The sequence below is a fragment of the Myotis myotis genome, unplaced genomic scaffold, assembly GCF_014108235.1.
Source record: "Myotis myotis isolate mMyoMyo1 unplaced genomic scaffold, mMyoMyo1.p scaffold_m19_p_5, whole genome shotgun sequence".
NCBI lineage: Eukaryota > Metazoa > Chordata > Mammalia > Chiroptera > Vespertilionidae > Myotis > Myotis myotis.
Window position 1 is genome coordinate 104,330,207 of NW_023416357.1, and position 27,093 is coordinate 104,357,299.

General features: G+C 57.2%; 2 protein-coding genes across 7 annotated transcripts; both read left to right on the forward strand.

The window, feature by feature from the left end:
• The first annotated feature begins 1,517 nt into the window (after positions 1–1,517).
• SETD1A (SET domain containing 1A, histone lysine methyltransferase) lies at positions 1,518–22,363 on the forward strand. Of its 2 annotated transcripts, none has more exons than XM_036310152.1 (19): positions 1,518–1,589; positions 2,157–2,321; positions 2,533–2,628; positions 4,340–4,610; positions 5,865–5,986; positions 6,179–6,408; positions 6,879–7,725; positions 7,879–8,658; positions 9,104–9,280; positions 9,383–9,470; positions 10,155–10,312; positions 10,466–10,553; positions 12,591–12,926; positions 17,690–18,712; positions 19,134–19,306; positions 19,395–19,505; positions 19,678–19,797; positions 21,308–21,445; positions 21,518–22,363. In XM_036310152.1, exons 2-19 carry the CDS (start codon positions 2,172–2,174, stop codon positions 21,689–21,691), a joined length of 5,082 nt encoding a protein of 1,693 aa, XP_036166045.1. In that variant the 5' UTR covers positions 1,518–1,589; positions 2,157–2,171; the 3' UTR covers positions 21,692–22,363. The 2 variants fall into 2 exon arrangements, with proteins under 2 accessions (XP_036166045.1, XP_036166046.1); XM_036310153.1 differs by lacking the exon at positions 1,518–1,589 and adding an exon at positions 1,681–1,844.
• HSD3B7 (hydroxy-delta-5-steroid dehydrogenase, 3 beta- and steroid delta-isomerase 7) lies at positions 21,556–26,029 on the forward strand. Of its 5 annotated transcripts, none has more exons than XM_036310163.1 (7): positions 21,556–21,692; positions 23,336–23,504; positions 23,709–23,864; positions 24,154–24,262; positions 24,337–24,436; positions 24,548–24,710; positions 24,983–26,029. In XM_036310163.1, exons 2-7 carry the CDS (start codon positions 23,339–23,341, stop codon positions 25,435–25,437), a joined length of 1,149 nt encoding a protein of 382 aa, XP_036166056.1. In that variant the 5' UTR covers positions 21,556–21,692; positions 23,336–23,338; the 3' UTR covers positions 25,438–26,029. The 5 variants fall into 5 exon arrangements, with proteins under 5 accessions (XP_036166056.1, XP_036166057.1, XP_036166053.1 ...); XM_036310164.1 differs by having other exon boundaries at positions 21,570–21,692; positions 23,333–23,504; XM_036310160.1 differs by lacking the exon at positions 21,556–21,692 and adding an exon at positions 22,577–22,978.
• The last annotated feature ends 1,064 nt before the right edge of the window (positions 26,030–27,093 follow it).

A 27,093-nucleotide genomic window follows, 5' to 3' on the forward strand; every position in this document is an offset into this window, starting at 1 on the left:
CGTGACATCAATATCCATTTCTGAGTAAGGATCTGAAGCTCTGAGAGGTCAATGATTTGCCCAAAGTAATGCAGCGAGAGATGTAGACAGAGATGTCTGGGACCTAGCGCACCCTCAGCTCAAGCAGAGGGGCCTCCTGGGCATGCCATTACCTGGAGACCAGAATACCCTGCGTCCAAGACAGAAATAAAGGGTGCCCAGCCCCGCGCGACCGCAGGCCCCGGGTCCCACCGTAAGCCTGGAACGGTGCTGCCCTCGAGCGGCGAGACCGCGTAAGGCTAGTTCCCCCCCACACCCTCACCCCGATCCCACTGAAAACGGCGGGCACTGGGACCACGATGCGCCCCGCTCACCTAGTTCCTGTAAAACCGAGTTTACTTTTTACAGGACCCACTCGAGGGTCTGCAAGCCCCACCGCGTTTATCATCCAACTTTAAGACTAGTAGTGGCCGAGTGCAGGCAAAAGGCGGAGCCCTCTGCAGGTCTCAGTCGCCCCATCTGCCAAGTGGGCATCTTAAGCAGCCAGTGGCCCCAGGGGGATCGCGAAAGGAAAACGCTCCCTGCATTATGTGCGGCGCCAGGCCAGCAGCCTGAGTCACCGCTCTTGGTTGTCGTTTCCATCTCACGGGCGCCCCTGCCCGGCCGCCGGTTTCGGTGGGTCCTCCAGGAAGAGCCCCGCGACGCCGGGCCGCACGCTGGCCACGCCCTCTGCGCAGGCGCCGCGGCCCCGCCCACAGGCTCGCAGATTCGTGAGGCCGGCTCCCCGGGATTACTCAGGCCCCGATGCTCAGCCGGAAATCCTCATCGGACTCTGAGGGGCTTTGGGCCATAGCCACTTTCCTCGGGTCGGAGTTGGGCAGTCCCCCGAATTGTATTGGAAGAAAATCCAGAAAAGTGGCTGACTTGTCAACAGGGCTTGCCTAAACAGGCATTATTTTCTTGACTTCACCCAAGCGGGTAAAGGGAGGCAAGAGCTGGGGCCAGAACCTGTGGCGAATCTGCAGCCTCTGGGACGTTTGGCCGCGCAAGGAAGGGGCAGGCAAGAGGAGCAGAGGAGCCCGCGTCTCGTCCACCCATTCGCCCCGCCCGCCTGACGAATCTGCGCCCGTTCAACGCGCCACTCAAATCTCCCCAGCTCTGCCCGGCCGCCTCCCCTTCGCCCCGCCCCCTTTTCTTCGGGGACTAGCCGCTGCTTTCGTCGCCGCCGATTCGTCAACGGCCCCAGGCCAGAGCAGCTGGACAGCCGTGGTGAAGCCCACTCTCCGGGGGATGCGGCCAATCTCCAGGCCCCCTAGGCTGCAATTCTCAAGCCTCCTAGGGCGCCGGCCGAGGCGAAACCGCTATCCTCGGCCCCGTTGGTCTCCCAGTGGCGCCCGTGGCGAAAGTGCGAATGTCGACGCTGTGCCTGCTGGGCCTCGCGCAGGTGGCGGTGGTGTTTGGTGCGCGCGCCGGGGAGGTGGTGGTGGGGGGGCGCCGCCGCCGCCACCGCTGCGGGGCCGGGTCTCGCGCTGCCGCCGCCGCCGCCGCCGCCTCGCGCCACTAAGGTGCCGCGCGGGGTGGGGGGAGGGGGAGCCGCTCGACACGAGCGGGTGAGTGGGGCCGCGCCGCGCGTGCGCGGGGATGGGGGGGGGGGCAGAACGCACCGGGGCGGGAGGAGAGGGCAGCGGTGCGCGTTCCCCTACCCCCCCCCGCCCAGATTCGGGGCCGAAGCCGGGTCTCGGGCTCGGTCTCGCGGTGTTTCCAACGCTCCGAATAGGTGCCACCTCTTGGCGAGAGGATCGGGGCGCGGGGACCCGAGCGGGTGTGTGGGAGCGGGAGCCGGGCTTGGCCCGGGCCGCTGGCCGGTGAGGAGGCGGGAGGGGGCGGGGCCTGCCAGGGGGCGGGGGAGGGGTCTTGCTCGGAGGGCAAGGGGGGCGCGCGCTGGGTAGAGCTGGGGGCACGAGATGGGCCTGGTGGGCTGAGGGCAAGAGTTGGGAGGTGGAGAGAATGTGTGGTTACGGTGGGAGAGTGTACTTGGAAAATCCGGGGGAGCCACGGGTCCTGGTGAGGTGCGGACCCCGGGGTGATGAGCGAGCCTGGAGTCGGGGCTAGGCGGTGAGGGCAGCAAGGGAGTCGGGCGCCCGAGCTGAACCCCCTTGCGATTCCTCTCGTCACAGTGTAAATGAGCAAAGATGGATCAGGAAGGTGGGGGAGACGGGCAGAAGACCCCGAGCTTCCAGTGGCGCAACTACAAGCTCATCGTGGATCCTGCCCTGGACCCTGCCCTGCGCAGGCCTTCTCAGAAGGTGTACCGCTACGATGGAGTCCACTTCAGTGTCAACGTGAGTGCCCAGGCCTTTCCGCCCCCGGGAGCCCCCAGGCCCCTTCTCCTGGGGGCTGCTCTTCGCCCAGCACTCCCATGTCCAGAGCCTGCCTCCGAAAAAGTGGTTCACCAGAACCCAGCTCCTTTGCATATGGGTCTCCAAACGGGCTTAGAGCTCAGCCTTGTGGTTTCACCTTGAGCTGTCTTTCTGTTCCTGCTTTCCTTCCTAGGACTCAAAGTATATTCCAGTCGAAGACCTGCAAGACCCCCGCTGCCATGTCAGGTCCAAAAACAGAGATTTTTCCCTCCCGGTCCCTAAGTTTAAGGTACGTGTCTGCTGGTGCCATGGGGTGGTGGCCCTGAGAGGGAGTGGAGGCTCCATCCTGGCCGTCTCGTCTTAATGTCGCTGAATAAGAGAGTTTTCCAGTGACAGGATCACTGCCGGTCTGACCGTCTGTGCGGCTGTGGGACTGAGTTGTTCTGGACAGGAAATCTATTTACCTTCCAGAAAGGCGTGGGTGAGGTGTCCCAAGCCGGGGGCTGACTCCTGGAATGACATACAGACGTGTTTAGCTGCTGTACTTACCACTAGGTATTCCTGGACAGCATATGTATTCCTTGACAGTGCTCTGGCCTGATACCCCAATTTCCCAACAAATAAGGGGGTGATCAGGCCAGGGGCTCCATCCCTGGAGTCCTGTTCCTCCGCTCTCCTTTGGCCATTTGATCCTCCACCTTGTGTCAGAGGATTCCATGTCTCTGTCCAGGCAGGGTGCTCATCGGGCCTTGGGCTGGGCCTAGAAAACGGGTGGTTCTTGGCTCTCCTCACTAATTCTTTCTTCTTCACTTTTAAATAAATCATTTGCGGGGTCCCCTCACCCCTTTTTTCACTTTGTGCACTTTCCCTGGACAATCTCTTTCACATCCATGATTTTGACTGTTACCAAAATGTGCATGACTTCTAAGTCTGTTTCTAGTCAAGGTCAGTCTCGAACTCCAAACGTGTATGCCTGGTAGTGGGAAGCTCCATCTGGAGGCCCCACAGACATCTCGGGTTCGAGACACCGCAAGCAAATGATCTTCACCCCTTTAATCCTGCACTCGCTCCACCTACTTAGCTGCACAAGCTAGAAACCTGGCAGTCACCCTCGGACCCTCCTGTCCTTTATCTGCCACATAGTCTGTCACAAAGTTCTGCGACCCTTTTTCCTAAACCATTTTGTCTGAATTATTCTATTTCCGTTGCTGTATCTTTCACACATACTCTTGTATTCATCTCACCTGGTTTCCTTGCTTCCATTCTCTTCATTTCATGTTCCACCTGTTGTCATTGTCGCTGTAATTTTACTATTCTCTTATTTTACTTTTGCTGCCAAGTCCATGTTTTTGTGCATTGACATTTATGATTATTGAGCTGGTCAAGCCTCATCTCCTGCCTTGATACTGCTCACCTGTGTTCCATCCTCTATACACTCCTCACTTTCTAGGAAATGCTAAGTTATTTCATAATTTCATGGTCTTCTACCAGTAAGTCCTTGTAATTTTGGTGAACTCCTGTCTATCCCAAAAGCCCAGTACGAATGACACCATCTGTATGAATGCTTCCCTGCTCCCCGCTGGACTCCCAGACGCACTCTGTACCCCTCTGCCGACACGCACCGCCGTGGCATAATTGTATGTGTCTCTGTCTTGTCTATTTTCTGACCAGGAATCTCGTTTTTATTTTTTCATGTCTATATTCCTAGTGCCCGGTCGATGGTAATTCTTAGTGAAAGCGGAGTTAGTGAGATTTCTTGACGTCTGGTTTCTTCCATGTGTGTTTATTTCTCAGTTCACACCTTTCTTTTCCTGGTTCTGGCCATTATTCTGTGGTGAAAGAACTCGAGAGAGAGAGGAGTGAGACCGATGTATCCCTTGTTGGGGCCCTGCCCTTGCCCCTGAGTTTTCCAGTCCTCTCTCTCTCCATCTCATGGGTCTCTCTAGTTTCCCAAAGGGAAAAGTATTCCCACCCCAGACTTCGCGCTTGTCCCCCCACAGCTGGATGAGTTCTATATCGGGCAGATCCCGCTGAAGGAAGTGACGTTTGCCAGACTGAATGACAACGTGCGGGAGACCTTCCTGAAGGACATGTGCCGGAAGTATGGCGAGGTGGAGGAGGTGGAGATCCTTCTCCACCCCCGCACTCGCAAGCACCTGGGCCTGGCCCGCGTGCTCTTCACCAGCACCCGGGGAGCCAAGGAGACAGTCAAAAACCTCCACCTCACCTCTGTCATGGGCAACATCATCCACGCCCAGCTCGACATCAAAGGTGAGGCCCCGCTGCTGCCCGGCTGGCTCTGGCAGAGGTCGGACATGCGCATGCCGGTTGGGGTGAGCTGTGATCAGGTTCACGATTCCTCATCGGAAACTCCTGGGGCCGGATGGGTTTCTGAAATCAGAATTTTACAAACGGATTGTGGTGCACGTGTTTTTTGTGTGTATTCGGCATCATTTGGGCTGCACCGGCATATGACTGTTTTTGTAAGAAAGTGTATGCAGGGTCACACTAGGTTGGACAAAGAAAAACTAGAGTAAATAGCCCTGGCTGGTTCAGCTCAGTGGAAGGGTCTCAGGTTTGATTACCGGTCAATGGCATGTATCTCAGTTGCAGGGCGTTTGTGGGAGGCAACCAATCGACGTATCTCTCTCACATCGATGACTATCTTTCTCCCTTCCTACCTTTCTCTTCCCCCCTCTCCCTTCCCGTTCACTCTCTTTGAAAAAAATCAATGGCAACTATATCCTCAGGTGAGGATTAAAAAACAAACTAGACTAAATAGCTTCAGCTCAGGTCAGGTTTTAACACTAAATTCCCCAAAATACTAGGTTTTGGAACTTTGGATGGAGAAATAGAGGCCTGCGTGCGTACTGGTAGGTGAGGGAAGGAAGCGATCTGTTAGGGTCGTAGGGAGGGCTGTGGCGCGCTGTAGCACAGTGCCAGCTAAAGGAGACAGCGGTTCGCTGGCAGTAGCCAATGTGCAAGTGGGAATGAGGACTAATAGTGCCAAATAATCTGTGTGGTTTTTTTATTTTAAAGCAAGAAATCAAGGTTTTTGTATCATCTCATGATTTAAAAATGTTACATCTCCCCAAAATAGTTTTCAGTGATTATGTAAGGCAAATAAAAGTTGATTTTTGCAACCCTCAGTTTATAGGATGAAGAATACGGTAGGATCTAGCATTAGACAAGCTGGGTCTGAATTTGAGTTCTGCAACTAACTGACTTTGTGCAGGTCAATTTTCTTTAAGCCTGTGACGTAGGTGTACTGATGCTTTTCCCTTCTGGGGATCGTTCAGGGTAGTAACACGTAGAAGAAACTGGGAAGTGTTGTACTGTGTGTCGTTCGTAGTAGTTGTCACATGGAGATGAGGTAGAACGTCCCAGATACAGAGATAGGGAAGAAGAATTGAAGTCCCCAAACCCAAGATCAACTGGAGGCCTGAGGAATAAGTGGGAAAACCATATTAGGAAGGAGTTGTTTTCTCTCTCTGACTCTGTTGGCTCCCATTTCTCTCCCTCTAGGACAACAACGAATGAAGTACTATGAACTGATTGTCAATGGCTCCTACACCCCTCAGACGGTGCCCACTGGGGGCAAGGCCCTGAGTGAGAAGTTCCAGGGCCCTGGTGCGGCCACCGAGACGGTGAGAAGCTTGTGGTTGCCAGGACCAGGCCTTGGGAGGCTCTGGACTTCACTGCTCAGTGTAGGAAGAGCCAAGAAAGAGGCCCAGATGCTTTCAGATGACAGGCAGCGGGGATCCTCGTTTGGGGAAGGGTGAATTGTTAAATGGTAACTGATCTCTCTTCCCTTCTCCCTGCTCCGCTCCCCCCTCCAGACTGAGTCCCGCCGCCGCGCCTCCTCGGACACAGCTGCCTACCCAGCAGGCACTGCTGTGGTGGGCACTCCTGGCAATGGCACCCCCTGCTCCCAGGACACAAGCTTCTCCAGCAGCCGACAAGACACCCCATCTTCCTTCGGCCAGTTCACCCCTCAGTCCTCCCAAGGAACCCCCTACACGTCTCGGGGCAGCACTCCCTACTCTCAGGACTCTGCCTACTCCAGCAGGTACCGAGTAAACACCCTTTGGGACCCCCAGATTCTGGGAGCTGCCACTGGAAAGAAGAGGAGTTGGGAAGAATTTGTCCTAGTTTGTCTGTGGATTCAGCCAACAAATCCCTGTTCTCAGGGAACTCGCTCTAGCTAGGAGCCCAACAGCATTAGATCAGGGGTCCCCAAACTCCAGCCCGCGGGCCACATGCGGCCACCGAAAACATTCATCCGGCCCACCCTGCCCCGCTGGGTGTTTTTGCCGCCGCTGCCTGTTGCTTAGCAGCCGACTAGTTTTTTTTTAAACTATAGTCCGGCCCTCCACCAGTCTGAGGGACAGTGAACTGGCCCCTGTTTAAAAAGTTTGAGGACCCCTGATTTAGATCTTCCTTTCGGGACAGCGTAGAAGGGCTCGGGGACTGAGAATCGGGACCCTAGGGCTGGCCACACAGAGCTGAACCCAGCTAACTCCTGCGTCTTCTCTCCAGCACCACTTCAACCTCCTTCAAGCCCCGGCGGTCCGAGAACAGCTACCAAGATTCCTTTTCCCGCCGCCACTTCTCTGCGTCTTCAGCCCCCACGACCACCTCTGCAGCCATCGCTGCCACCACTGCAGCCACCGCCACCTCCGCCGCCTCTTCCTCCTCATTGTCCTCGTCCTCCTCGTCCACTTCTTCCTCATCCTCCCATTTTCGTGGTTCTGACTCCAACTACCCGGCATATTATGAAAGCTGGAACCGCTACCAACGCCATTCTTCCTACCCACCCCGCCGGGCAACGCGGGAGGAGCCCCCCGGGGCACCTTTTGCTGAAAATACAGCTGAGCGCTTCCCGCCTTCCTACACCTCCTATTTGCCCCCTGAGCCCAGCCGCCCCGCTGACCAGGACTACCGGCCTCCCGCCTCCGAGGCCCCGCCCCCGGAGCCTCCAGAACCTGGTGGAGGCGGTGGTGCCGGGGGGCCCGGCCCTGAGGGAGAAGAAGCTCGGACCTCCCCCCGCCCAGCCTCACCTGCCCGTTCCGGCTCCCCGGCCCCGGAGACCACCAACGAGAGTGTGCCCTTCGCTCAGCACAGCAGCCTGGATTCCCGCATTGAGATGCTGCTGAAGGAGCAGCGCTCCAAGTTTTCTTTCCTGGCCTCTGACACGGAGGAGGAGGAAGAGAACGCCACCACAGGCCCCGGGGCTAGAGACACGGGGATTGAGGTGCCTTCTGGCTCCGGTCACGGGCCCTGCACGCCGCCTCCAGCCCCAGCTAATTTTGAGGATGTGGCACCTACAGGGAGTGGGGAACCAGGGGCTACCCGGGAGTCTCCCAAGGCCAACGGACAGAACCAGGTGAGGTTGGGGTCAACCAGCGGGGATACCTGGGATCAGGGAGGCAGGGTTGAGCCCAGGGGGAGAGGGAAGGGAACTAGCCGAGAACGGATTTGAGGAAAAGCCCAGGGAACAGGCAGAAGCTTTCTGTGACCCTCCTCTGCACCCCTACAGGCGTCTCCATGCTCTTCTGGAGAGGACATGGAGATCTCCGACGACGACAGGGGCGGCTCACCCCCTCCGGCCCCAACGCCCCCCCAACAGCCTCCCCCTCCTCCCCCACCACCCCCTCCTCCCCCTCCCTACCTGGCTTCCCTTCCCCTTGGTTATCCCCACCAGCCTGCCTACCTCCTCCCACCCCGACCGGATGGGCCACCGCCCCCTGAGTACCCCCCGCCTCCTCCGCCGCCCCCCCACATCTATGACTTTGTGAACTCCCTAGAGCTCATGGATCGACTTGGGGCTCAGTGGGGAGGAATGCCCATGTCCTTCCAGATGCAGACCCAGATGTTAACTCGGCTCCACCAGCTGCGGCAGGGCAAGGGATTGACTGCTGCCTCGGCTGGTCCCCACGGTGGGGCCTTTGGGGAGGCCTTCCTCCCATTCCCGCCCCCCCAAGAGGCAGCCTATGGCTTGCCCTATGCTCTGTACACACAAGGGCAAGAAGGCCGAGGGGCATATTCCCGGGAGGCTTACCACCTGCCTTTGCCCGTGGCAGCTGAGCCCCTGCCCTCTTCAGTCTCGGGAGAGGAGGCCCGACTACCACCAAGGGAGGAAGCAGAGCTGGCAGAGGGCAAGGCCCTGCCGGCAGCGGGCACTGTGGGCCGCGTGCTGGCCACCCTCGTCCAGGAGATGAAGAGCATCATGCAGCGAGACCTCAATCGCAAGATGGTGGAAAATGTGGCCTTTGGCGCCTTTGACCAGTGGTGGGAGAGCAAGGAAGAGAAGGCCAAGGTGAGGGCCAGTGCCTGGGACTAGGGAAACTTGGGGCTCCCCACAGCTCAAGATAGGAGGAGGATCAGGCACGTAGACAAGACTGGGACTCTGGTTGGACGGGATTGGGGCACAGAGAGCAGTAGGGAAGCCTGAGCCTAAGAGCCTGAAGAGCTGTCCTGGCCCCACTGCCTCCTTGCAGTGGACCAGGCCCTTCAGCGTCTGTGGGCTTCAGTCTTCGTGTCTTTGTGTGTAGAGTGGGAAGGATAAGATGGATGGGACTGAGTGAGCAGACTTGTGAGGAAGTGCCTCTGCAGGGGCTGGTGCAGGGGAGGTGGCACAGACGTGCATCAGATGGAGGAGCGAGTAGATGCCGTTCTCTTTTCCTGCGGCCTGGGCGTAGTTCCAGGCAGGGGGCAGGAGGGAGCACCTGGGTTCTGAGGCTCAGCCCCGCTCCCGCCTGCAGCCATTCCAGAACGCAGCCAAACAGCAAGCCAAGGAGGAAGATAAAGAGAAGACAAAGCTCAGAGAGCCAGGCCTGCTGTCCCTCGTGGACTGGGCGAAGAGTGGGGGTACCACAGGCATCGAGGCCTTCGCCTTCGGGTCAGGACTGCGGGGGGCCCTGCGGCTGCCTTCTTTCAAGGTACCAGAACGGTGGTCTTGCCTGGGAGGGTGGGGACGGGGCAGCCCCCTCCTTGGGTACAGGGAGTGTCTGATGTCTAAACGGCTCTGTCTCTGCCCGCAGGTAAAACGAAAAGAGCCTTCAGAAATTTCCGAGGCCAGCGAGGAAAAGAGGCCGCGGCCTTCCACTCCCGCTGAGGAAGATGAAGATGGTGAGTGGGAAGGTCGGGTAGAAGGAGAAAGGGGAAAGGTTATTTAGATTCTGATAAGGAAAGCAAGAGGCAGGGATGAAGGTGTCTTAAAGGCAAAGAGCCAGGTGGAGATTTTGGTAAAAGGTTAAAATAAAGCAGTTTTGAGAGATGTGAAAAGCTTCAGATGGGACAGTCCTGGATTTTAGTTACGGTTTTTACACTGGTATGTTGATTTAAGTTTTCTGTATTTTAATTTTCCTTTTGTAAAATAGAAATAATAGCTTTCACATCTAAAGATCACAGAATTTCAAGGTTAAATAGGTTAAGCTCTTGTATGCCTTCTTACCAATTTGCCTAAGTTTAAGCTATTGGTTGACAGTTTGTGTCTGGAAAACTTCCTAATTGAGTCTGATCTGCTTGCCTGGAAGCCCATTGGCCTTAGCAGTATTTTCTTGGGCCAGGCATCTGCCCAACCCAGAAAACAGTGAAAGATAAAATGAGTGTGATATGTTTAAAACTGTAAAATATAAGGTATTGCTGAGGGTTTTGTGCTAAACTTCAGCTTCTTGTCTATAAAACGAGGTCTGTCTGGTGGGCCTGGGGGGAGATCAGCGACAGTGTGTGCACAGCCCCTTTCCCAGGGCCGAGCACTGGTAACTCACTGCTGATGGTACATTGTCCTAACTACCACTCACCTGGGCCTAGACCCTGAGCGAGAGAAGGAGGCTGCAGAGTCAGGACGGCCAGGGACCAAGCCCCAAAAGCGAGATGAAGAGCGAAGCAAGACCCCGGGCAAGCACCGCAAGTCCTTTGCTCTAGACAGCGAGGGGGAGGAGGCGTCCCAGGAGTCCTCCTCGGAGAAGGTGAGGAGCCAGGGCACCCGGTCCCTTCCAGGAGCCTACTTCCTGTGTTCCTGTGCCCATGGCCACTTCCCTGTGGGCTGGAACCAGGCGGCTGTGCCTTCTAGAGGACCAGTTGCCCTTTCCTGTTAGTCCCTGTTTATCCCTTTCCTTGAGGAGGAGGAGGAGGAGGAGGAAGATGAGGAAGATGACGATCATGAGGAAGCCATGGATACTGCAAAGAAGGAGACAGAGGCCTCAGATGGTAAGCACAGGCAGTACAGTAGAATTCTGGGTGGGGAGAAAGGGCTTCTGCCACTTGCCTCGTCCTTTTCTGAACCCATGTGTTGCTGCTGGATTTGTTGGCCACCGTTGTCCTCCCCCAAAACAACTACCCTTTGGTACCCTCAGCCCATTGTAAACAACGACCCTGACACCCAGAACGTTCTCTCCTGCTTACCTCTGCTCCTGAAACAGGGCTTCCCCTGAAGACACCCCAGTAGAGCCTATTTCTTTTCCCAGGCCCTTGAAATAGAGGTTGCATTCTCTTGCTGCCCTTGGATGCTATCAGAGCGAGCCTTCCCATCTTTGAGCTCTGCTCTTCCTTTAGGGCTCAGCCCCTGAGCCAGGCCTCCCTCTTCTCCCTGCCGCTGCCATTACCAGACACAGTTGTGCTCTTCGGTGGAATACCTGTTTGTTCCTCCACATTTATTGAGGCTTGGGTACATGGTTTAGTCTTTCTTTTCATTCCTTTGTTTAGAAATATATAGGTTAGGGCCGTGGTCAGCAAACCGCGGCTCGCGAGCCACATGCGGCTCTTTGGCCCCTTGAGTGTGGCTCTTCCACAAATTACCACGTGCGGGCGCGCACGTACAGTGCGATTGAAACTTCGCGGCCCATGCGCAGAAGTCGGTGTTTTGTGGAAGAGCCGGTGTTTTGTGGAAGAGCCACACTCAAGAGGCCAAAGAGCCGCATGTGGCTCGCGAGCCGCGGTTTGCCGCCCATTGGGTTAGGGGAAAAGTCAGGTTTACAGTTGTTTGTACGGAAAGTAATCCAAAATAATAATAAAAGAATAAACTGTGCTTCACATACTCGCAACTTGTAAACCTACTTTTGATCCACCCTGTACGTTGAGCCCCTGTTCTACCAGGCACTGTCCTCGGTGTTGGGGACACATCAGTGACCGGGAGGGGGAGACATGACAAACAAGTGAACAAATAGTAGCACTTGAGATACAGATAGGTGTTTTGAAGAAGATAGAATAGGTTAATGAGGCAGAGAGTAACAGGGTGGGAGAACTGGGGAAAGATGGTGCCATTTCTGCAGAGGCCAGATCGGGGAGACGGATGGTCTGAGAGCCTCTTTTCAGTAAAGTGCGGGCAGAGTTCCCTGCCAGGAGCGCGTGTGTGCGGCCCCTACACACCCACTTGGCCCAGACGCCTTCCGGTTTCACCACCTCCGTGTTTCTTGAATTGTCGCCTGAGATCCTGCTGGCCTGCTTTTCTCACTGAGAGGCTGCAGCGGTTTTGAATGATTTTCCTGTCTCCGTTTCCATGCTTCCCTCCATTCCCAGCCGTTTTCCAGCCTGTCGATGGAAACGCACACTGGCCTCTGTAAAGTCCTTTCCTGGCTCCCTGTGTTCCACAAGGCGACTCCTCAGCCTGACACTGTAGGCCACTTATAATCCAGCGCTTGCTTATCTGTTTGGGGTCATTTTCCAGACCCTCCCTGGCCACCAGTACCTTCTGTTCTAGTTTACCCAATTATGTTCCTCAAAGACTGCAAAATTCTTAATTTCTTAGAGCCCGACAGTGTATTATCATATCCTAGAAATACAGAGCATGTAACAGCCCTAAGCTGATTCTACCCTGGAACCCATTCAGTCTGTTGCCCAGGAAGTGTCTATAAGAACCTCTGTGGGAAAAGCTTCGGTAGTTTGAGAGGACTGCTCACCAGCTCTCAGTGCCCCATCTTCTCTTAACCTTTGACATCCCTGCTTAGCCCCACGTCTGGTTGGTGAACTCCTACTTGTCTTTCTTGACTTCGGCATCTCCTTCACAGGGATGCCTTCCTTGACTTGACCCTCCAGGCAGCAATCAGGGTTTCCCTTTGCCAAGCTCCCCAGCCCTTCCCACTGAGGCTGACCACACTCTGAACCAATTGTGTGCTTACCCAGCTCCTCTTGAGGCGGGGGCTTCCCAGCACCTAGCACAGAGCCCAGCACATCCACAGTAGTGCGTCAGTGACTGAGCCAAGTGAGGGATCTTCCCATCTCGCCTGATTGCCCCTTCTGGATTTCCAGGCGAGGACGAGGGAAGCGATTCGTCCTCCAAATGTTCTCTGTATGCTGACTCAGATGGTGAAAATGATAGCACCTCGGACTCAGAGAGTGGCAGCTCGTCCAGCTCCTCGTCTTCCTCATCTTCCTCCTCATCCTCATCCTCGTCATCCTCATCTGAGTCCTCTGAAGAAGAAGAAGAGGAAGAAGAGCAGCCAGCAACCATCTCCTCAGTGTCACCGCCACCTAGAGACGTCCCTGTGCCCCTGCCAGCACCTGTGGAGGAACCCAAGCCAGAGAGGATCGCAGGCTCCCCCGTCACACTGCTCCCTGAACAGAAGTCTCCAGCAAGGCCTGCAGGTAGGTGATGAGAGCGACTACATTCAGCAGGGAGTTGGGTCAATAGAGCTGAAGAAGGAGCAGTAGGCTGGAAGTGAGGTAGATATTTGAGAGTAGTGAAAGTATGGATGTGAAAATATGTGTGCCCTAGAACAGCCGTCGCCAACCTTTCGGACCTCACGGACCACCAGTTGGCGACCGCTGCTCCAAAGGTTTCCTTAAACCAGCGGTTGCCAACCTTTCGGACCTCATGGACCACCAGTGGTCTGTGGATCACCGGTTGGCGACCGCTGCCCTAGAGGATGTTTGGGATGAGAGAAGGGGGCCAGAGCCTTATAGTCTTATAAGAGACAGGTGGGCGCCCTAACCGGTTTGGCTCAGTTGATAGAGCGTCGGCCTGCGGACTGAAGAGTCCCAGGTTCGATTCCGGTCAAGGGCGTGTACCTTGGTGCAGGCACATCCCCAGTAGGGAGTGTGCAGGAGGCAGCTGATCAATGTTTGTCATCAGTGTTTCTACCTCTCTATCCCTCTCCTTTCCTCTTTGTAAAAAATCAATAAAACATATTTTTTAGATAAAAAATAAGAAGAAAAAGAGAGAGAGAGAGACAGGTGGGCAAAGGGGAGCCAGCAGAGGCTGAACAGGAGTGATCAGATCAGATGGGCAGGAAGGAAAGTGGGAAGGTTGGAGTTTCTGAAGGAGGGAGTGGCTTGTATCAGCAGGTCACACGAGAGTCTGTAAGATAGGAAAGGTGTCTGTTGGATTTGGCAGTTAGGTCACTGGTGACCTTATCAATTTCATAGAGTGGATCAGACTGGAGCCAAGTTATGGCAGTGAGGACAGGCAATAGAGATAACCAATCTTCTGCGAGGGTAGACTAGTCTTGTGAACTAAAAGAGAGTTGAGGGTTGTAATTATATTAGCATTTATTGAGTAATGAGCCTGGCACATTGCAATTTTATTTTCTCATTCAATTTTCATAACATTCTTTTTTAATATATTTTTATTTATTTCAGAGAGGAAGGGAGAAGGAGAGAGAGAAACATCAATGATGAGAGAGAATCATTAATCGGCTGCCTCCTGCACATCCCTTACTGGGGATAGAGCCCAAAACCCAGGCATGTGCCCGTGACCAGAATTGAACCCGGGACCCTTCAGTCCGCAGGCCGACACTCTATCCACTGAGCCAAACCAGCTAGGGCTTTTTTTTTTTTTAATTATTTTATTTTTAATCCTCACCAGAGGATATTTTTTTCCATTGATTTGCTGAGAGAGTGGCAGAAAGAAGGAAAGACAGAGAGAAACACTGATGTGAAAGAACCACATTGATTGGTTGCCTCCTGCACGTGCCCCAGCCAGGGCCCGGGCTGGGGAGGAGACTAAAGCCTGTGTACGTTCCCTTGACCAGAGTTGAACCCGGGACCCTTTGGTCCACAGGCCAGTGCTCTATCCACTGACCCACATCAGCTAGGGCAATCCTCACAACATTCTCATTCCCATTTTACACATGAGGACTTCAAGGTTCAGTGAGATACTCAAGTTACCCAGCTGGGATTGGAGAGACAGCAAGCAGCAGGGTTGTGGAGGGTTAGCTTTACAGAGTAGGTGAACTTGAGCATGTTCATACACTGAAGGGAACAGGGAGCAGGTAGATGAACCGGGAGAGAGAGGAATGCTTGCTGGATTAGCATGGGGGGAAGCGGGGTACTCTAGGTCTGAGGCTAATCTGTCTGTAAATAGGAGGTAAGGAGATGTGGGGTTTCATGCCTGAAGGCTCCTTTTTCACTTTGCAGTAGGAAAGTGGGACATTTTCTGAGGCTGAGGGGCTGGGTGGAGTAGGAGCCTTGGGAAGAGAAGAGGGTGGGAGTGAGGATGCAAGCTGACTGGCTTTGCCACAACTCAGAAGCCCTGCTGAGGCTGGGGGTTATGGGTCAGGGAGGAGAGAGGGCCGGGTGGGGTCGAGTCAGGATTGGGGGTCTGCAGGGTAGAGGTGGTAGAAGGATGTAGGAAGTTCTGTGAAAGGAGAGGACAAAGTGAGGGCCCCGCAATTAGGGCCTGAGAAAGAAAGAAGCTAACTGAGCAGGAGGGCGACAGGCTAGAGGGATAGAAGGACGGGACACTGAAAAGGTCAGTGGGCCCTGGCCAGTGTGACTCAGTGGTTACAGCGTCACCCCGCACCAAAGGGTCTCGGGTTCGATTCCTGGTCAAGGGCACGTACCTGGGTTGCAGGTTTGATCCTTGCTCAGGGTCGGGGCGCATGTGGGAGGCAATCAATTGATGTAGTCTCTCTCAATCGATGTTTCTCTCACTCTCCCCCACCCTCCCTTCCACTCTCTGAAGAGCAATGGAAAAAATACCTTCAGTGGTGAGGATTAACAAAAAAAACAACAAGAAAAGGTTCAGACTGAAAGGACCTGGGAATGTGGTCAGAGGGTAAGGAGTGTAAGTTTCAAGGTGGAGCTATTCTAGAAGGTGATAAAGTCAGGTGTGTGACTGGAGGGTAGCTGAAGGAAGGAGGTTGCTGGAGATGTGAAATTGGGTAAGTAGGTGGGATATCAGAGTTCCGGAAATAGATGGCAAGGGTGGGAGAGGAGAAGGCAGATCCCTTAACTTTTAGGAAATGATAGGGAAATGCAAGTTGCCAGGGACACACTGATTAGAGGACTGTGGGGTCCGATGGCAGGAGCCTGGGACAGGGTTTGTCTGGTGGAACCCGAAGACGGACCTGCTGCCTTTAGGACCTGCTTTTCTTCTGTCTTCCAGTCTGGTTCATTCTTCTTCTGCAGATGGTCTTCCTCTGCCCCACAGACACACCCACTCCTGCCCTAGAGCCTTACTCTCAGGGAAGTTTCTGGTTGGGCTGGCGTGGGTCGGGTAGCCATCAGTTAATGAGGGTCAGTCATGCAGTAGAAACTGGCTTCTGGGAGTTGTGTCCACTAGGAAGGTGCCCCAAAAGCTCTCTCCCTAAATGGAAGGCGTGGCCCGGGAAACGTGTGCAGAAGCTGAGCCAGGAAGGGCCTTTCTTCTCCGTAAGAGCCAGGCTCCTGGAGGAGGGGCCGGAGGGGAGGCTGTCCCAGAACGCTGGAGAGAAGTGTTGAGAGGACTCCACCTGGAGAACCTGGGACGAGCACCCCAGGGCCTTGCTAGCTTCAGAGTGGACACCAGGCGGTGTCTAGAGCCTTGGGACATGCAGGCTGAGGGCCTTGCTGAGGTTGCCAGATTGGGGAACATCTGTTCAGGCGTTGGACACGTGTGATAACTGCCCGCTCGGGCCGGGCCTGTGCTGGCTGCCCTTTAGCTCTGAGTGGTGGAGCTCGATCTGAAACCACTGAGTCCCAGTGCAGAGCGTCCAGGTCAGTGTGGGGCCGTGGGGAAGAGGACAAACTCAACTGCCTGCCGGGGGGTAGATCTTACTCTGGCATTTGCTAGCTGTGTGACCTCGACCTGTTCCTAACCTCTCGCCCTCAGTGTCCTTTTCTGTCAAATGGGGTCAACAACAGTACCCATTCCCTAGGGTTGTTGTGAGAATTAAATGAGTTAATATATGTAAAGGGCTTGGGTTAGTGCTTGGCATCAGATATGAGCTGTTCATCTATTGCCGCCAACCAGAGGACAGACCATGGGGAACCACCAGTCTTCTGGTTCTGAGAGGAAGGTGTTACCCATGTTTGAGGAAGTCAGGGGAGCCTTCACAGAGGAGGTGGCATTGAGCTGGGCCTCGAAGCTGCATGTCAGCTTTCCCAACAGGCAAGGGGAGAGGCATTCCAAACGAAGGGAACCTGTAAGCAAAGGGCCAGAGGTCGGAAAGGCCATGCTGGGGTGGTGGAACCTGGATGAGAGGGCAAAGCGTGAACTGGCCTCCTGAGATTGTCTGATGGGTCAGATCTGCAAGACGGGCTGCCCAGGGAAAGGCTGTGTGTGTTGAGCAGTGTTGAGACCCCTGCGTTCTGCAGCAGACTTTCCAGGGGGGCAGCAGAGGGAGGGTGTGCTCCTCCTGTGCGGTTGTTGGGGAGACAGCATGGCCTGTTCAAGGATCCTGTCCCTCCCTAACTGCCCGCACCCTTGGATCTCAGCGTTACCTTCAGCTTCTCTAGGGGCACTTCCTGGCCTCTCCTCACTTGGGTGAACCCCCAGCGATGTTTGGGGGAAAGTGGGGAGGAAGGCAAATTTTATAAAATATTTTACCACAAAGATTCAGCTTCTTATATTGTACCTTTTTCACCTCACTAAACAGAGAATACTGTTTGTGGTTGAAATGATGGGTACTTTAATTCAGACCTGGCTCATTGTATCCTCGTAAATGCAGCTGGCAAAAATCGTCTGGGTCTGTGTGCCTGCTTGTCGGATGTAGTTCTGTCACCACCAGTCTTGTAAAAAGGCTAGAGTCCGAGTGTTCGTCGCCGTAGAGCCCCGCCCCACCCCTCACAGTTTGGCTGTGCCTTGTTTCATGTCATTGTGTCCACTGCACTTAACCTCCGAGTGCTGTGCAAGGGTCTGCTCCACATGCTCTCCATACCTGACACGGGTGGTGCTCAGGGCATGTGGGGTGTGTGAGTGACAGGTGTAGAGTCCCTCCTGGCCGTGCAAGCGAGAGGCCGGCAGCGTGGTCCCTGAGCGCGGGCATGTCTGCTGGCAGCCGAGGGGAGCATGAGTGCGGCCTGTTGAAGGGCAGCTGGGTGTGGACTCCCCGGTGAGGCTGGCCAGCCTCCAGCTCCTGACGAATCTCAGTCTCATGATGTTGGGCCAAGAAGCTGACCCTCTCCCTTCCCTGTGCTTCCTTCCCTAGGTGTCACTGAGGAACCAGCACCCAGTGTGCCCCAGCCTCCCCCAGAGCCCCCAGCTGGGCCCCCAGCCCCTGCTCCCTGCCCCGACGAGCGCCCCTCCTCTCCGATCCCCCTCTTGCCCCCACCCAAGAAACGCCGGAAAACCGTCTCCTTCTCTGCTGTGGAGGAAGTGCCAGCCCCAGAACCTTCCCCAGCTGCCCCCCAGCAGGTCAAGGCTCCTGGCACCATCTCCCGCAAAGCCCCCCGGGGCGTGGAGCGGACCATTCGCAATTTGCCCCTGGACCACGCATCTCTGGTCAAGAGTTGGCCCGAGGAGGTGTCCCGAGGAGGTCGGAGCCGGGCTGCAGGCCGAGGCCGCTCTACCGAGGAAGAGGAGGCTGAGCCAGGGACAGAAGTGGACCTGGCGGTGCTGGCCAACCTGGCCCTGACCCCAGCCCGACGTGGGTTGGCTGCCTTGCCTATTGGCGATGACTCAGAGGCCACAGAGACATCGGACGAGTCAGACCGCCTGGGCCCTCTGCTCAGCCACATCCTCCTGGAGCACAACTATGCCCTGGCCATCAAGCCTCAGCCCTTCGCACTGTCCCCGCGGCCGCTGGAGCCAGTCCCTGCCCCTGCAGCCCTCTTCAGCTCCCCAGCAGATGAGGTCCTGGAGGCCCCTGAGGTGGTGGTGGCTGAGGCCGAGGAACCAAAGCAGCAGGAGGAGGGTGAGGAGGAGGAGGAGGAGGAGTCTGAGTCGTCTGAGAGCAGCAGCAGCAGCAGCAGCAACGGGGAGGGGGCCGTCCGGCGGCGCAGCCTCCGTTCCCACACTCGGCGCCGGAGGCCACCACCGCCACCCCCTCCCCCACCGCCTCCCACCTTTGAACCCCGCAGTGAGTTTGAGCAGATGACCATCCTGTATGACATTTGGAACTCAGGCCTGGATTCGGAGGACATGGGCTACCTGCGGCTCATGTATGAGCAGCTGCTGCAGCAGACGAGCGGGGCCGACTGGTTGAACGACACCCACTGGGTCCATCACACCAATATCCTGAGCCGGAGGCTGCCTTCTCAGGACAGGACGAGAGGCCCGGGAGCGGGGCGGGCTTCCTGCGGGCACTCAGGGGGGCAGTGTTCTCTTCAGACGCCTTCTAGTGTCTGCGCTCCTCTTCCTCCCTGTCCACTTCTTTTCGCCACCGACCTTCGGCCTGGGTCCTTCTCCTCTGGCTACCTGGGTGTTTTCTCTCTGCCTCCTGCCTCTTGTCTGCCTCCCAGAATTTTTCTGGCAGAAAAGGTGGCCCAAGACTTATTTCTCTCATCTTTCTGTCCTCCTCATACCAAGTATGCTCGGGGCTCCAACCAAGGTCAGTTACCCTCTCCTTGGGCTGGGACTGGAGGGACGGGGGAGTGGGGCCCCAGGGACCTGGCCAGTGCGGAGCCCGTTCTCTTCCTTAACACACCCCGCACTCACCAACCTGAGCGCCCCCAGACGCAAGCGGCGGCCCCAGGACGGGCCCCGGGAGCACCAGACGGGCTCGGCCCGCAGCGAAGGCTACTACCCCATCAGCAAGAAGGAGAAGGACAGGTACCGGGACGTGTGCCCTGTCTCAGCCCGGCAGCTGGAAGGGGCGGACACTCAGGTGAGCCCTGCCCTGGCATATGGCCCTCCGGCATCCTCTTCCCATTGCTGCTCCGTCACTTACCTCCTCCTCCGTCTGGCTCTCGCAGGGGACTAACCGTGTGCTTTCGGAGCGCCGATCTGAGCAGCGGCGGCTGCTGAGTGCCATTGGCACCTCCGCCGTCATGGACAGTGATCTGCTGAAGCTAAACCAGCTCAAGGTGAGGGGCGGGGGCTCCAGCAGGGGAGAGACTCAGTGGAAGGGCAGCATCGTGGGGTCCCCTCGGGTGCGGAGGGGTGAGTGGCTAGAGCACCCTCCCGCCTGGAGAGCTGCAGGGAAGCCAGGGGACAGGTGGGGGGGCACCCAGCAGCAGTCTGCCTTCTGCCCTCTAGTTCCGGAAGAAGAAGCTCCGGTTCGGCCGGAGCCGGATCCACGAGTGGGGTCTGTTTGCCATGGAACCCATCGCAGCTGATGAGATGGTCATTGAGTATGTGGGTCAGAACATCCGCCAGGTGAGCAGCCCCACACCCAGCTCCCAACCCACCGGCACCCTGGGATGCTGACACGAGACCCATCCAACTCTGGACAAAGCCCCACATACCCTCCTGCCCAAGGCTTAGCCATTGACACCACTTCCTCCCTCCCTCCCTTCCTCCCTCCCTCCCTCCCTCCCTCCCTCCCTCCCTCCCTCCCTTCTGTTCTAGTAATGGGCACTAGTAAAGCAGTAAACTGGATGTTAATGATGCAGCAAGAGCCCAGGCTAATAGTATCTCTCCCTTTAAGGACCTCAGTTTAGTGGGGAAGACAGGCATTGAACAAGTAACTACAGTAAAGGATGGTGTTTGCTTGTTACAAAAGGGGAGGTTCGGAGAGACTGGGTGGTTGGAACACAGTGATGTTTACACCGGGAGCCTAAAGGATGTTGAACCCCCCGGGCTCAGGTGAGGGAGGCACAAGGAGGGCACTGTGGCTGATCGGAAACTTGGGTCAGGCAGGGACATACAGCAGGAGGGGCAGGGGAGGCCAGGCTCCCCAGAAGTTAGGAGCCACATGAATGAGTTTGGACCGATGGTGAGAGAGGAAAGTTGCTGTGAAGTGTTAAACAGGAGAGGACTTGGGAGGTTGTGGGCTCCCTCTGGCTGCAGTGTGGAGAGAGAACTAGAGACAGCAGTGCGGTGGGAGTGGGGGCTGTTGCAGAGATCCCAGTCCAAGGTGGGCTTCCTGGGCTACGCAGTGGCAGCCAAGGTAGCAGGAGTCTGTGGGTCCAAGGCAGCTGGCAAGACAGGCAACCCCGTTGGCTCTGCAGAGTGACAGCAAGGGGGGCGGTGAGGCCATTTCTCAGGGCGCTGCCTCTAACAGCTGGGAGCAGGAAGGGCTGCCAGTGAGGTGGGGCGTGAGGAGGAGGAGATGTGTGATTCAGATGAGGAGGCACCAGCAGCTCCCCTGAGGTGGCCCTGGCTGCAGAGGGAAGCTGGGGAGGAGTCCCGCACCGAGCCAGCCGCCGAAGCCCTGGGAGAGACCACCCAAGGGAAGGGCGCGGAGGTTGTGGCGCCCATTTTCTGGGAAATAGCAGTTGCTCCTCCTGCAAGAATCTGGGTCCTAATGTGGACAACCAGCAGCAGCCAGCGGGAGCCTTTTTTGGAGAGAGGGTCCTGGGAGGAGAGATGAGTAGAATTCAGTCCGTGAAATGACCACTCATCTTGGGAAGTGCCACAGCCCCACGGTAGACTGGGGGCCAGGCAGACACTCCAGGAGCAGCCAGTGCCCAGTGCCCATGTCCCTGGGGTCCTCTTGGGTGGCTGATAATGGCAGTGAAGGTGTAGGGTTGGCCACTAGAGGGAGGGCTCCTGGAAGCCAAGTCAGGAGTGTCCACAGGTTGGGTTAGTGGGAGCCAGAGAGAGAGCTACAGACCCAGGACAGGTCATTATGGCCCCAGGATGGCAGCTGAGAGACTGCAGACCCCCAGTCACAGAGGCTACCCCCCGAGGGGCAGTCCCTGACGGTCGCACCCCATCCCACCAGATGGTGGCCGATATGAGGGAGAAGCGCTACGTGCAGGAGGGCATTGGCAGCAGCTACCTGTTCCGGGTGGACCACGACACCATCATCGATGCTACCAAGTGTGGCAACCTGGCGAGGTTCATCAACCACTGCTGCACGGTGCGCTGGGGCCTGGCCAGGGCGGTGGGGTCCAAGCAGAGGGCACCCAGCTCACTCTGCTCCCTCCTGCAGCCCAACTGCTATGCCAAGGTGATCACCATCGAGTCCCAGAAGAAGATCGTGATTTACTCCAAGCAGCCCATCGGCGTGGACGAGGAGATCACCTACGACTACAAGTTTCCGCTGGAGGACAACAAGATCCCGTGTCTGTGCGGCACCGAGAGCTGCCGGGGCTCCCTCAACTGAGGTGGGCAGACGGGCGCCCACCCCCCTATTTATTCCCCTTGGTGCCCTGAGCTCCCAGCACCCCAGCCTTAGTGGGCTCAGGAGGGCCCACACGCCCCATCTCTGAACATGGAGTCGGGCCCGAGCCCTGCAAGGGAGCCTCAGTCCCTTAAGGCAGCGCCTGCCCCCGCCACCCCGCCGCCGGCAGCGCCTGCCCCCCCCTCACCCCGCCGCCCACCCCTCATTTTTTTCTTTGCGGAGAAGAAGCTGTAAATGTTCTGTAGCTGCCAGAGCTGTTTCCTGTGGAAACCTGGGGTGCCAGCCTGTATAGATCCTGTTCTCGGGGCTGCACAGCCCTCTTGCTTTGTGTTCATGGGGACTTCCCTTCTGTGCCCTGCGTGCACCCCTCCCCAGTTTAGGGGTCTCTAGGGGCAGTGGCCATGTTCTCCCCCTGGGGAGGGGGGCCCTGTGCCCCCCAGTCCTAGGGACTCCGTGCCTGGAACCCTGCCTCATCTTCTGTTCCTGCCAGACCCTGTGGGTCACCCTTCTACCCTGGTGTCTAAGCTCTGGTTGGGCCAGGCCAGGATGGCGGGGGGAGCGGGCCCTTCCTGTTGGGCTGGATTGTACATATGTTAATAGCGCAAACCCAATGCCACATTTTTATAATTGTGATTAAACTTTATTGTACAAAAAGTGCTTGGTCAGTATCTTTGGGAGAGTAGGGTGGGATGGGGGTTGAGGACGGGGTGGGGCAAGTGAAGAGGGGGAAATGGATTGCCTGGGGTTGGGGTGGGTAGAGGGGCTATGGGGCAAGAACCCAGACCCGCAGACAGCCACCATTGCTCTGGGCCACCTGATAGGCTGGCACAGCCCCCTAGAAATCCCCCAGCAAGGCCAGCCAGACCTGGCCAAGGTCAGGCCTCCATTCCCAGAACCACAGCTGCTGCTGGGCTTCTGGCCTCCTGGGAAATCCAAAATGAGGCAAGGACTGACATGCAGGAGTGAGGTCACTCTGCCTATTCCATCCCTTCCCCCAAGCCCCTCAGTGCCCATCCAGCAGGTTTTGGCTTTCCCGACCCTCTTCCCCAAGTTCTTGGCTGGAACCGGATGCCAGTGGAGCACAGTGGCCACCAGGGGGGGCCCTGTGGCAAGAGAGTAGGAGAGGAGGGGTGGAGGCTGGGCTGGTCTGTTCCTGGAATGGCCAGGAGGGAGGAGCAAGCGGAAGGGGACAACCATTTATCGCTGGCCGGAAACGAGAGAAGACCAGCTCTGGTGGCTAGTTTGGGCACCCTGGGACTGTGGCTGCAGGTAGGCAGAGCTGATGTCTGAGGTCCCCTTCCCTAGCCCAGCCCTGCCCACCTCCCTCTCCTCTCCCTCCTCCCTCCCTCCCTCCCTCCCTCCCCCACTCTGTTTTTATCCCAGAACCTCCCCTCCACCTCAAACAGAGTCCTTCCTGCAAGCCCTCACCATATCTCAGTAACCAGTTAGCAGGGTCAGAGGGCAGGTAGCCTGGCTGCTCACCCACTAGGAACAGTTGTGGCCCCTGGTCACTGCTCCAGTCCACTAGGCTAGAGGCCCCTTCAAGGAATAAGCAGTGGGCTGCCGGTGCTGGGGCAGGTCGCACACCGCAGGCAGCTCAGGTGAACCAGGGTCTCTCCCTAGCAGGACATGGCAGACTCGGCACAGGCCCAGAAGCTGGTATACCTGGTCACAGGTGGCTGTGGCTTCCTGGGGGAGCATGTGGTCCGAATGCTGCTGCAGCAGGAACCCCGGCTCCGTGAGCTGCGGATCTTTGACCTGCACCTGGGTCCCTGGCTGGAGGAGCTGAAGACAGGTGATGGTGGAGGGGAGCTGGGGGGAGGGCGTGGACTCCCTTTGCTGTGGTGGAAAGGGTGATGCCTGTTTGTGTTCTCCAGTGCGCAGGAATGGGGTGAGTGAGTCACACTGGAAGCATGTGGTTCCCAGGGGTGTGGGCTGAACCAAACAGCTGATGCGGGCTCAGCTCTGACGTTGCCTCTGGCTGCCCTACCCCTACCAGGGCCAGTGCAGGTGACTGCCATCCAGGGGGATGTGACCCAGGCCCACGAGGTGGCAGCGGCTGTGGCTGGAGCCCATGTGGTCATCCACACAGCCGGGCTGGTGGACGTGTTTGGGAAGGCCAGTCCTGAGACCATCCATGAGGTCAACGTGCAGGGTGAGATATCCCCCCGCCATTCTAATGCACGTAATACCGGCCCATGGCCTGATCGTAACTGTTTGTGTCCCTCCCCCCGCTCTAACCTTGACCTCTGTGATTCTCCTGCGTCAAACAGTCCTGTGTGCACTCCTGTCCCTGTGATAGAAGGCCAGCCCTCACCAACTTGTGTGGCTTTCCCTGGGCCTGGGGAAGGAAGCCATACGCCTTCATCCAGATTGGGGATGGGAAGGGGAAAGGTACAGAGAGGGAGGAAGCTTCAGTTTGGACACGCACCCCGCCTCCCCAGGCACGAAGAATGTGATTGAGGCTTGTGTGCAGACTGGAACACAGTTCCTGGTGTACACGAGCAGCATGGAAGTTGTGGGGCCCAACATCAAAGGCCACCCCTTCTACAGGTGAGCTGGGGTCCCCCCCAATACCTTCAGAGCCCATCTCCCCTCAGCATTAAGAGTCTTCTCTCCCCCACTAGGGGCAATGAGGACACCCCCTATGAAGCAGTGCACAGACATCCCTACCCTTCCAGCAAGGCCCGAGCTGAGCAGCTGGTCCTGGAAGCCAATGGAAGGAAGGTGAGGCGAGCTGCAGAGCCACGGCCGGCTGGCACCTCCCTGCTATTTCCAGCTTGAAGAGGGCAGGCCGCTGGGTCCTAGGTCTCAGCAGTGCCTACCTTTTGTTGTCAGGTCCGTGGGGGGCTGCCCTTGGTGACATGTGCTCTGCGTCCCACCGGCATCTATGGTGAAGGCCACCAGATCATGAGGGACATCTATTACCAGGGCCTGCGCCTGGGAGGCCGGCTCTTCCGGGCCATCCCAGCCTCTGTGGAGCACGGACGGGTCTATGTAGGTGAGGCCCGGGCCAGGCAGGGGTGAGGCTAAGAACCTGCATGGTTCTGGGAGGGGTGCCGTGTGTTCCCTGCAGAGAAAAGAACAGCCTGTACATGGGCTAGGGTGGACGAGGAGGTGTGGGCCACAGGGAAACAGTATCCTTGCAAGTTGGGAAGGCAGACACAACAGTCATAGGCGGAGGGAGAGGAGGGGGCAGCATCTACATGGGCCCAAAGAGGAGGTGGCTTGTGTGTGGGCTGGCCAGGGAGAGCAGCAGCTACATGATCACAGGGACACCCAGGGGCATGTCCTCCCCGCTCCCTCTGGCAGGCAACGTGGCCTGGATGCATGTGCTGGTGGCGCGGGAGCTACAGCAGCGACCGGCATTGATGGGTGGCCAGGTGTACTTCTGCTATGACAAGTCACCCTATAAGAGCTACGAGGACTTCAACATGGAGTTCCTGGGCCCCTGCGGACTACGGCTGGTGGGCACCCGCCCGCTGTTGCCCTACTGGCTACTGATGCTTCTGGCTGCCCTCAATGCCCTGCTGCAGTGGCTCCTGCGGCCGCTTCTGCTCTATGCGCCCCTGCTCAACCCATACACCTTGGCCATGGCCAACACCACCTTCACCGTCAGCACTAACAAGGCTCAACGCCATTTTGGCTACGAGCCCCTGTTCTCATGGGAGGAGAGCCGGACCCGCACCATTCGCTGGATGCAGGCCATGGACAGTTCAGCCCAGTGACAGTGGAGCTGGGCCCGGAGCTCAGCGTAGCACATCCATCGGGGCCCCGATGGAGAGGGAAGGCTGAACTCTAGGGCTGGCGGGTCTGGAGCCAGACCGGCTGTCCTGGAGCCCTCATGCTAAGCCGTGAGCACTGCGTCCGTGTCCTGCTGCCTCTCAGTTCTAGGGCAGGATGTCTCGCTCTCACCCGCCTGCTGCCTGGTTGGCGGGGTTGTGATTTCCCTGAGGTTCTCACTGCCATCCTGTTGGCTTTTCTAGCAGGAAGTGAGTACAAGTTCCACAGGCCTCCTGCTGGCCTCCTGCCGCCCAAGCAGGACCCTCGGGCCTGGGCTCAGAACGAAGAGGCTTTCTGGCTCCTCCTACCACCTCTGTCCCTCGGGGAGGGTCATAGCCCCATTATTGTAAAACGTGTATCACCTTAAGGTGTGTATCTTTTCATTCTCCTCAGTGAAAGCTGAGGAAATCTATATTTTCACTTCTTCCCACCCCGCTACCCAAATGTAGGTCCTGCAATATTGTGAGGTCTCTGCCTGAGGGTGCCCCAGAAACTCTGTGCCTGCCCATGCCCTGGATTAAAACTCCTTTATCTACATTCGTGTCCAGTGCCTGCCCAGCTCCCTGGCCTGCCTCCCCGTGTCGCCCCTCCCCGCGGCGCCCGTCCCATTGGGGACAGAAGGAAGTGAGCACGCAGCACGCCCGCTGTTGGATTGGTTGCTATTTCTCCCGTTCCACGGGGCCCAACCCGGCCCAGGGTGGGGGTAGGGGGCTCTGGGGACAGGACATGCAGGGCTGGGGAGAGAGGGCAGAATTTTCCTGTGTTTTATCCATTTGCAACTTGGTCACCAATAGAGAGAAATGGGTCTCTGAGGGCGAACAGGAGAGGGCGGCCTGGCTCTGGGCCCCCAGCCAGGCCCCTAGAGTCCTGTCCCCTCTGGAGAGGCGAGGGAAAGAGCTCTAGAAACCAAAGGAGAAACAGGGGGCGGGCTCATGTCAGCAAACACAGCTACATCACGTGACACGCCAGCGACACGGAAACACACGCCAACGCACACGGCTGCACAGCGGGCAGGGGGCAGGTGGGGTGGAAGGGAGCCGGGGGCCACCATCTTGTCCTTTGCGGGGCGGGCTGGGGGGCAGGGTGAATGCATAGAACACATCATGTACACACGCTCAAGGCGTGGCATGAGCGTGCATCGACCCACAGGCACATGGGATGGACACGCGCAGTGTGCTTTGTGAGAGGCAGAGCTAGGGCGAAAGGGGGAAGGGAAAGGGAAGCAGTGAGCCCTGGCCAGGCCAGCGACCACCCACGGGCACACATGGTTGTAGGTGTGGAGGGTGGGCAGCACACACTCCTCCAAGACCACGTAAAAGACACCCCCCCAGACAACACTCCAGAACACATGGGACACAGCAGCCAACACGCAAACACATCATATGAGGCTGGGACTTGTGGAGGCTGGGGCACAGCAGACCTCGGGATCCTCTGGTCTGACGCTGGGATGGGCAGCTGTGGGCCTAATACCACGCAAGGAGGCAGCTGCCTGGCTCCAGCCCTGGCTCCAGCCTCCTGGTGGCCCCCAGGCTGTGGGAGTGCGGGGGAAACACCTGGGCGGAAGGGTGTCCTGGCCAGGCAACCGGAAGGAAAGGGGGAGG